A 10,550-nucleotide genomic window follows, 5' to 3' on the forward strand; every position below is an offset into this window, starting at 1 on the left:
CTTGTAAGAAGTCAGTGTTGCTATAATTTCCGTTATGTGTAGGACATTGAAGGTTTTTAGAAGCAAATGAAGAGATTTTCTTTTGTGTTTGTTGTTCATTTATACAAATCTCTATTTTACTCTCAGAGGTCTTGTCACACTTTATGCATTTTTTTTAGAGAAACTAGCATATTTCCTGTTTAAACTCTGTAAGAGGGAAGTGACATGTTTTCTCTCTTGAAGTCCTGTTCTTTGAGACATCTTCCTATGAAATCCTTCTTAACTTTCCTTCCCTACTAGCTCTGCCCAGATGATATCATTTGATGGGAGGTCTAAAGCTGGCCGCAGAAGTGGCCACTAAAGTAGCTGCTGGGAGCCGTGGCTACATCATTTGATCGGCTGTTTGACAGGGTCCAGCCGATTAACGCTGAGGGGTGCAGGGTCGCCCCTTGGTGAAGAATAACCGGCCAGCCCCTCACGTAGTTCTGAAACCTGTGCTGCTTCTAATTGCCCTTCATTCCTTTTCCTTTCTTAACCTCCAGTTTTCACTCCTTTGGGTGGCTGCTTGGGAGGCACTACCTCCCGGGAAAATTAGATATAGTAAGAGAATGTGACCACCTGCAGGTAACTTTCAAGATATTTTTCAGTTAATTATTGGAGGAGCACACAGTCCTATTTGAGACAATCAGAAAGGAATCCTGCCCAGATAAGATGTCGAATTAGGTTTATGGCCTCCATCTGGTTAATGTTTCCTTCTCCCTCCAGTTCTTTGTCTAAATATATATATGCATCGTCCTTCTAAGTTTGTTGGTTAATTGGATGATCAAGAAGTATCTATATATTATTCTTGACCTTCTGCTTTCTGTTAAAATGTTATAAAGCTTTTCTCCTAAAAGCAATAAATAATAAATAATTGGTGAGTAGAAGGGCCGAGGGGTGCAAGAATGCCCCTCGGTGAAGGATGGCCAGCCAACACCCCCGATATTTTCTGAATTATATGCATGCTTTCTATCAAGGTTATGTGTATACTTACTTCTCTTTTTTATTCTTGAAGATATATAGTTTAGCTTAGCTTTTCAGCCCTTTACTTTACTAACAAAATGATACTGTCTCCAGCAGTGTGCTTAAGGGACTGTTAGCTCCACAATCTAAAAGACAAAGGAATGCTTCCACCCCCTAAAGGGCGCGAAAAAGTAAAGATGTTTAACTGCCCGCTGAGAATGCAGATAGCCCTGGGGATAAGACACCCTGGAGTCGCCTTTTGTTCCCATTAACCATCTACACTAATGGCGTAAATGATTGAGGGAGGCAGGGATGGCTCCACCAGGATGTAACCAGACAGACTGCTGTCCTGTCCGGAGGCCTGGACCTTCTCTCTTTGATTTAACTTTACCATGAATTACAACAGATACCTAGGTACCTATCTCCTTTAGCTTAGAGACAACAAACACTAGTTAATTGCAGAGAAGACGATCATTAACCTTATGCTCTATAGAATGGAATGCTAATAAATATTCTTGTGCTCGTTTTTTACTTCCTTATCTCTCTGAGAATATTTGTAGAACTATTTCTGTACTAATCCTGAAAAATATATAAACGACACTTGTGCACAGTAAAGTCGGACTTGCTAACACCAACCCAAGTCTCACGTCCCCTTTATTTTCCCCTCCCTCATTGCGCCGACGCCGTCCATCCCTCAGGAACCTGGACTCCGCCAGGGCGGGACCCCGGCAAGTAGCCACTAGCCACGTGTGGCTAAGTTAATTAAAATTAAAAGTTAGTGTTCAGGGGCCGGCCCCGTGGCCAAGTGGTTAAGTTCACGTGCTCCACTTCGGTGGCCAGGTTTCCACCGGTTCAGATCCTGGATGCGACATGGCACCGCTCGTCAGGCCATGCTGAGGTGGCGTCCCACATAGCACAACCAGAGGCACTCACAACTAGAATGTACAACTATGTGCTGGAGGGCTTTGGGGAGAAGAAGAAAAAATAAGATTGGCAACAGATGTTAGCTATTGGCTGGGGGCCAATCTTTTAAAAAAGAAGAAAAGTTAATATTCAGTTCTCAGGTATCCTAGCCATACTTCTATGATTAATACCCCCTGTGGCTGGTGGCCACCATATTGGACAGTGCAGATACGTAACATTTCCGCAGTCACTGACGTTTTCTTACTCAGTGCTGGTCTAAAGGCCAGCCAGCCTGCCCCTGGCCCTGGCTTCCTCGGCGTCTCCTGTTTCCACTGTTCATTCTCATCAGCGTTCAAACCAGATTCAAGACCCCCCAGCTTGGACCAAACTAAGCAGAAAATCTGGCTAGACCACACGTCGTCCTCATGCAAAATTTATTGAAAAGTGATAGTACAGGTGTGGTAGTTACATTCTTCTTTGAACACTTCCTTTTTTTAAAAAACAAAATGTCTTCTCCTTCCCAATAAATAAGTAATTCTCCCAAAGAGCCCTGTTCCACGCACTGCTGCCACCTCCCCACTGCCAAGCTCTGCCGGCCCCCTCGCCAACCGGGTGCGGGCACCCTTGCTGAGGGCTGGCTTCGCCACCGCAGGGCGGATCAGAACCCTCGTCTTTCAGGCCAGGCCGCTCATTTTCCTCCTGCCTCTCGGACAGCTCCTTCTCAATGTTCACTGCAGCCTCCCCCTCGTCCTTGGCCCATCCTTTAAATGCCAGTGTCCCCAGGGCCCTGTCCCAGCCGCTTTCTCCTCTCTCTCTACACCTCCTGGCAGGCTCGCGGTGTCAGTGGCTTCAGTTGTCAGCGACATGGCGGTGATGCCTAAATCAACATCCCCTGCTCTAGACCTTTATATCGCATTGCCTAACTGATCAGCCCCAGCTGGGTATCCTACAAGCGTTTAAAGTCTACACATCCGTGGTTTGATTTGGGCCATGCTGAGTTTGAGGTGGCTTAGCTGGAGGGTGAGTGGACGTTCGATGAAAGGAGGAAAGGGTAGGAAGGGTGCAGCTGAAATGGGCAGATTGAGGCTGCGGGGCAAGCAGGGCCAGGACAGGCAGAGCCTTGAAGATCATGTTAAGAATTCTGTCTCCATCCAACGGCAGAGGGAAAACACTGAAGGGTGTTAGGCAGTTGGAGGAAGAAGCCATCGTCAGATTTGCTTTTGGACAAGCCCTCGTAGCTGCACCTCCAGCAGGAAAGTCCAGCGTGACTTCTCCATCCTCGTTAGCTGGAGCATGAGACGTAAGTCCCATTCCCTTGAGGCATGTGGGGTCATGGTTGGGGGCTGCCAAGGGCCCTCCATTCTCACCCATTTCTTCCCCAAACCTTGCTGGAGAAGCTGAGATGGGCCAGGCCTGTTCTCTGTGTGGCGACTGTGGCGGGGGGCCATGTTCAGACGCCCCAGCAGAGACACCCGGGGACGTGGAGGGCTTAGCACATGACAGACGTTGAAGTGTGAGTGCCCCCGCCTCCCTGCCCCTCTGCCTCCAGGGAGCAAATCCCTCCTGGTGGCACAGTTTAGAGGCCAGGACAGGGGAGCGGAAGTCCTGAATGCCAGCACCCCCGCAGGACGGGCGATTGAGGTCCCGGTGCCATCAAGGAGGGCCTAGAATTTTTTTTCAGGGACCAGTTATTTGATAATATCCAGGCCCTGGCTATTTGTGGGAGCTGGACGCCCTCAATTTGTCCTTCCACAGGAGATCCCTGGACCTTGGCCTTGGACCCCAGACCCCTGAGGCCATATCCGGAGTCCCAACGCCACAGCAAGGCAGCCAGAACTTTCACAGGACCTAAGCCCAGCCTTTGGGGAGGGTTAGGGAAGAAGAAAGATGTGTTCACAATGCCTTTGAGAAGTAAGGCTAGTGCCATCGTGTTGAGGTTTCTCTGGCAGCAATCATAGTGACCACGCTTCCACGAGTCGCCCCCTCTCTGCACAGGCCGTCAGCTGTGGTCATCCCATCAGCCCAGTGGGGAAGGTGTCACTACCCCCTTTCCAGTTGGAGAAATGGGGTTCAGAAAGATCGGGAAACACAGCCACATGGCTACACAGCCACACTGCCAGAGAGCAGCAGAACCAGGGCCTGGACCTGGTTTCCCTGAGGTCCCAACCCACTTCCTTCCCCAGACCCTCTGGGGAGGATGAAGGTCACTGGGTAGCAGGAGAGCGAAGCTGCTCCTGGGTCCAGCACAACTTGAGCCATGATGCAAACCGAGAAGGATGGCCAAGGGCAAGCGGTACCAAGGGGCAGCAAGTGGGGACAGAAATATGGAAGGGGCCCTGGGGCTCCGGGACCAGGAGGGTGATACCAGAGCAGAGCCCAGAGCTGGGTTTATTTTCAGATTTTCAGAAGAGCCTCCCTCGACAAGAAAGCAATTGTGTGGTCAGGAGGCCACTTAGGCAGCAGGGCGGGAGTTGGAATAAAGCCGTGAAGCTGAGAGGCCGGAAGAACAGAACAAAACAAACCACTAAGAGAAAACAAGCTCACCCAGAGTGACACGTAGAATCAGAAACCAGAAACAGTTTTTGAAAAAGCTGCTGGGCGAAATAACTGTTTCATGAGGGTACCTTGGCCAGGGTGAGGCAGGGGAAGTTTACAGGTTAGAAGAGGTTCCAACAGTGTGTGTGTGTGCATGTGTGTGACTGTATGTGTGTGTGTGACCATGTGTGGCATGTGAATGTGTGACTATGGGTTTGAGACCATGTGTGTGGTGAGTGTGATCATGTACATTGTGCGTGTGTGACTGTGTGAAACCCTACGTGTGGTATATGGCCTGTGTGTATGACTGAGTGTGGAGGGGGGAGTGTGTGAACAGGATTTCCAAGAAAAGGAGCAACTCTACAGAGGTGAAGTTTTCTAAGACTGTAACGAGAGAGGGTCAGGTCATTTTATTCCTATTTGTTAGTGTAGCTTAACTCTTGTGTGTCAATAATGAAAGTAATTTTTTAGTCAGATGCTTGGCTAAAATTTTTCACAGACCAAGATAGTTGTATGACTCTCTGACCAGGTGCATGCCATGGTAGACGCAGAAAGGCCTAGAACCGTGTTCCCCAAGGCAACATTTTCTCTTTCCTTTTTCCCAGCCTCTGCTCAAGAATTATTTTATATTCTTTGAATGTATGTGTTCATCTTTTCATTCACTTTAACACCTCAGGGGATGGATTTCAAGAAATTCTCCTCACTCCTACGGGTCAGATTCAATCATGCAGGTGTCTGGGAATGAGACTGGCTCTTCTGAGGAATGACAGAGATGTGACAGCCCAGGCTGCCGAGTGGGATCCCCAAGGATTCCTGAGGGACTTGGGCGGAACCCCAACCCCCTTCTTGGGGAATAGACAACTCCAGACAATGCTTTTCCCTCAGGCTGAGTAAATCAGGCATCTATGTTCCCGTCCTGGTGAGCCACTAGCAAACTGTGTGAATCACTCGTGCCTTTGCACCAACATTTCAGCAGCTGTCAAATGAGGCAGTGTTTCCCAAGTGTGCTCTGCGGAAATGAATCCCACAAGATAGTTCAAAAAAGGGTGAGTTCTTTTGAGAAACATTGCACAATTTATCCCCCTCTTCAAGATTCACAATGTCTATTTGCATAATAAATGTTCTAGAAGTTCTGCTATAAAGACATCTGTTTAAAATGGTCTCAAACGTGGTTTCCCAAGCTTCTTTGACGCTAGAATCCCCTTTTCACACAACACCTACTCACATCTCACAGAATTAGAACTCAGAGTAACTGCTGGACCGGGTGATCTCTGAGGTCCCTGTCAGTTCGACAGCCTGTGAGTCTGGCGATGCGTGCAGGCTGTCTTCCAGAGCAGAGCTCTTCCCATCACCCAGGATGATTTTTATCTGTTCACTTTCTGACTGAGCAGGATTAGGCCCTACAGAGTTATTTACGTCTCCCAGAGCAGCATCTCCAACTCAGGGGCGCACACTTGGGATGCTAAGTGGTCCACTGGGATGCAGGAAGTAGAGATCGTAATTCTCATTTATAGTTTCTATCTAAAAATAAGGAAGCAATCAAGCTTTAATTTAATATACATATTATAATAGCGCGTGTATGTAATTTGTAAGTAAATATACATATATTGGAGGTACAGTTTCAAAAAATTGTCACTGATAGTGGTGCAGGATGAAAAATGGAGACCACCGACCTAGAAAATGTGCCTCAAGATATTAGATTATATTTATAATCATTAGTTCACCCAATGCTTAGTAGAATGGAAAACAGATGTGTAACCTCTCACGCGTGGTGTTTTTATCTTAACTGCTTGCTCTTTTCTTCATGCTGAACATTCCTTATGTGTGCATCAGGCCTGGAGTGTCTTTTGTGCATCAATCCAACATAAAGTCATTAAGGAACTTTAATTTGTAATGTAATGGTTTTGAATGCAAATTATGGGCCCAACCAGGACTCCCTGGAAACATTTCCATTACATCATGAAATGGCGTTCACTCTTGTCCACACATATATTTCTGATAACCTAGCAAATTTCAAACACCTTTTCTAGGATCAAAACAGTAAAATGAAACTCGATATCATTATAAAGTTGCTCCCAATCCAATAATTTAAAGAAGACAACTCCCAGTTACATTTTTTCTTAACAGTTCAGGCTAAATTCCTATATATAGTTCCCCCCGAAATACTGGAGTGTAATTACTTAGCAGGCCATCTATGCTCCCTAGAGGATGTAATCCTGAGACACAAAAATGCACAGTCTGAGAAGTTTTATCTACCAAGTCTTCAACTATCCGCCTTAAATCAAAATGCTTTGGCTGAACACAGACATCAAAATGAACGGCTCAACCCACTCTAGCTTCGCTCTCTCGCTGCTTGTGACACGAAGAGTATTTGTGCCCAGTGAGAGGCTGTGAGGCTCCGTCTACTTAGGGATGGAAAACGGATTCCAATAGGATGATATAACCCCCAGCCCGCCTGAGAGCTGTCCCACTGTGCGTGGCTGTCGCTGCCGCAGGTGACCTCCCTCCCTTCCCACCCGCGACTTTACCTTGGCTTGGGCATTTCCAGCTGCCCTGTCCATCTCCTCTTCTTGAGCTTTCTGCTCTCCACAAGAACCATCAGGCAAAACAAGAACAAGATGAGTCTTGTAAAATAAGGCATTCTGTGAATGTCTATGATGCCACAAGCTGCTTTCCAGTAAGCTGCGGCAGAGCAAATCTCCCCGGGCTTAACCATTGATTCAGCCTGCTGCCTTGTGACGGTGCTTCTCAGAGGGGCTGCGAGGGCATGGCTGGCCAGGCTGATTTTCCCGATTTAATATTTGATAATGATGTTTGTCCCACCCCACCCGCCACCCCCCAGGCCGTGACACAAACACCAAGGCTTTGCTCTCCCCTGCTGATTGGCCATTAGTCAACAAGTTTGTCCTCCTGTGAAACACTGCTTCCGCTGAATCCTAAAACAGCTTTGGCTAAAACTGTTATATAAAAAAAAAAAATTAAATCTCTTGAACATGTCAGCTTTTGCTGAGATCATTAATCCGTCTCTCTGGCTGCGTAAAACCAGTCTGTCACATCCACCAGGGAGTCAGCTCGGATCCTGAGTGCATTTGCAGGGAAGACTCAGTGGACCCTGGAGATGAGCACATGAATGTGTTCAGGAAATGCTAAGAAGCACACAAATTACCTGTTTTCACAGGGTTGCTGTGTTTCCTGTCTAAGAGATTGTGCTTAACCTCTGGCCAAGGATGCTTGCTTTTCCCCCAAATATACGCCTTGTTTTCAATGAAAACATATCTTATCAAAGCATAAAAGACATTTTGATTTTGAAGGAAAACATAAAACCAAAGGAGAACTCATGATCATATAAGCTCTTCTTCCTATTACGAGCATTAGATTAATTTTGGTCTTTCATCCTAAGATGTCTAATGTCACACATCATAAATTAGACTGGATTCCTATCCTGGGATATGCAATTATGAACATTAGAACTGTAAAGACATATGTGGTTAGATTTAATGTACTGCACAGAATAAAATGTTTAAAAACTACTTATTGCTTGCCTGCTGCGTCCTGAGAATGGAGTTTAGTGTGGTAGAGACGTAGGGAGATGAGGATAGAGGGCGAGAAGAATAATAGCCAGAAGTGAAACGGAATTGGCATTTTATTATGTAAGAAGGAATCAGAAGAATTTCTTTTAAGCAAACTGGAATGACATGATCTGCTTTATTTTTTAAGGAATTCCTAACTGGGATCAGTTAGATGAGGGAAGTTGTAATAACAAAAGAGGATGAGGTCCTGCCCTAAGGGAAGGGAAGGAGGGAAGATAGAAGAATGAGACAGTCAAGTTATTACTGAAGTAGAATACATATGGCGACTAAATAGAGGAGCTAAGAGATGTCAACAGTGATACCTAGGATTCCGGTCTGGAGGTAGGTCTGGTGCATGGTACCACCATTAATTTATATACATTAGAGGTGGACAAGTTTGTGAGAGAGGAGACAAATTCTGACTTGTGGAGTGTGAGGTGCCATGGGAGCTGCAGATGCTCAACAGGCAGCTGGAGTATGAGCCTGAGCTCAGGAGAAACGGCTGGATTGGAGAAATGGGTTTGGGTCCATCAGTGCATCGTGGTAGTTTAACCACAGGAAAGGGTGAGATCTTCTAGGGAAATAGAAGTTCAAGTCCAAGCGCAGAATCCTGGAGAATCCATACTCTTAAAGGATGGATGGGCAGCCAGAACAAAAGCATAGACGTAGCAAAGAGGTTGACTATGAAAACCAAAGGTGAGTTTCAGGAAGGAGGGAGGTACTGCGAAGAAGTGAGGGCAGAAAACAGGTTACTGGATCTGGCAACCAGAACATCGTTCCTAACTTCAGGTAACCGTAGTTTCAGTTGCGAGATGCGCAGGAAGACACACTACGATGGGTTAAATAGGAACTTGGGAGTGGGAATAATTCAGTATGGAGACTAATTCAGTGGTTCCCAAATCTGGCCATTCTTCAGAATTATCCAGGCAATTTGTTTAAAAGTCCCATTCCTGGCGAAGACTTACTGGGGAAGGGGTGAGACCTATTAAAGTTCTTTTCCATAGATTTTGATCAAAAGATCTCTCTTTTCCTCTGTTCCATATGGAACAGGCCTACCGAGGACTAGCTAGAACCCTAGAACTGTGCCAGATGGGTTTTTTTTCAAGAAATATTTGTTTTGTTCCATTCCAGATCCAACTAGGTCTTACCAACTTTTTCTCTAAATCTCTCTTATTTTTAGTGGTTCAATTATTGTAATTACAGTAGGGAGAAAACCACACTTGGAGATGGTGTAACGTTTTTTCATAACAGCTTTACTGAAATATCATTCACATACTATAAATACACCCCTTTATTAAAGTATGGTTTTTAGTATATTCAGAGTTGTGCAACTATCATCACTATCTAATTTTAGGACATTTTCATCTCCCTCAAAAGAAACCTCATACCCATTGGCAGTCACTCCCCATTCTCCCTTCCCTTCAGTCCCTGGCAATCACCAATCTACTTTCTGTTTCTATGGCTTTGCCTATTTTGGATATTTCACATAAATGGAATCATACAATGTAGCCTTTTTTGTCTGACGTCACTCACTTAGCATGTTTTCAAGATTCATCCATGTTGTAGCATGCATCATAACTTTATTCATTTTTATTGTCAAATAATATTCCATTGTATAGATATAACACATTTTGTTTATCCATTCATCAGTTGATGGGCATTTGAGTTTCCTGTTTGGACTATAATGCTGCTATGAAGATTCACATACAAGTTTGTGTGAACATGTTTTCATTTCTCTTGGATATACACCTAGAAGTGGAATTGCTGGGTCATATGGGAACTCTGTTTAACTTTTTGAGGAACTGCCAAACAGTTTTTCAAAGTGGCTGCACCATTTTACATTCCCACCAACAAAGGACGAGGGTTCCAATTTTTCCATGTTCTCACCAACACATTTTCTATGCTAGCCATCATAGTGGGTGTGAAGTGGTATCTCACTGTGGTTTTGACATGCATTTCCCTAATGATTAATGTAGAGTACCTTTTTGTGTGTTTATTGGCCATGTGTGTATCTTCTTTGTACAAATGTTTATTCAAATCCTTTGTCATTTTTAAATCAAATTATTATAAAAATTCTTTAGATATTCTGGATACAAGTCCCCAATGAGACATATAATCTGCAAATATTTTCTCCCATTCTGTGTTGTATTTTCACTTTCTGAATGGTGAAACAGAAAAGATTTTTTTATTTTGATGAAATATAATTTACCTACTTTTTCTTTGATTGCTTGTGCTTTTGATCTCATATCTAAGAAACTACTGCCTCACCAATTAGGCAACAAATCACAAAGATTTTCTGTGCTGTCTTCTAATGGTTTTATAGTTTTTGTTCTCTTAAAGTTTTAGATCCATTTTGAGTTAATTTTTTTTTTTAAATATTTTATTTTTTTCCTTTTTCTCCCCAAAGCCCCCCGGTACATAGTTGTGTATTCTTCGTTGTGGGTTCTTCTAGTTGTGGCATGTGGGACGCTGCCTCAGCGTGGTCTGATGAGCAGTGCCATGTCCGCGCCCAGGATTCGAACTAACGAAACACTGGGCCGCCTGCAGCGGAGCGCGCAAACT

At 44.9% G+C, this 10,550-nt stretch overlaps 1 protein-coding gene across 1 annotated transcript in view; it reads right to left on the reverse strand.

Annotated features, from left to right (window-relative positions):
* The window catches only part of GABRR2 (gamma-aminobutyric acid type A receptor subunit rho2), a 46,257-nt gene extending 39,040 nt beyond the window's left edge, over positions 1-7,217 (reverse strand). The window contains exon 1 of the mRNA XM_044757521.2: positions 6,948-7,217. Coding sequence (XP_044613456.1) covers positions 6,948-7,135 — 188 coding nt within the window. The 5' untranslated portion in view covers positions 7,136-7,217. The remainder of the gene's footprint in view (positions 1-6,947) is intronic.
* Between the last annotated feature and the right edge of the window lie 3,333 nt (positions 7,218-10,550).

This window comes from Equus asinus, chromosome 24 (assembly GCF_041296235.1).
Source record: "Equus asinus isolate D_3611 breed Donkey chromosome 24, EquAss-T2T_v2, whole genome shotgun sequence".
Classification (NCBI taxonomy): domain Eukaryota; kingdom Metazoa; phylum Chordata; class Mammalia; order Perissodactyla; family Equidae; genus Equus; species Equus asinus.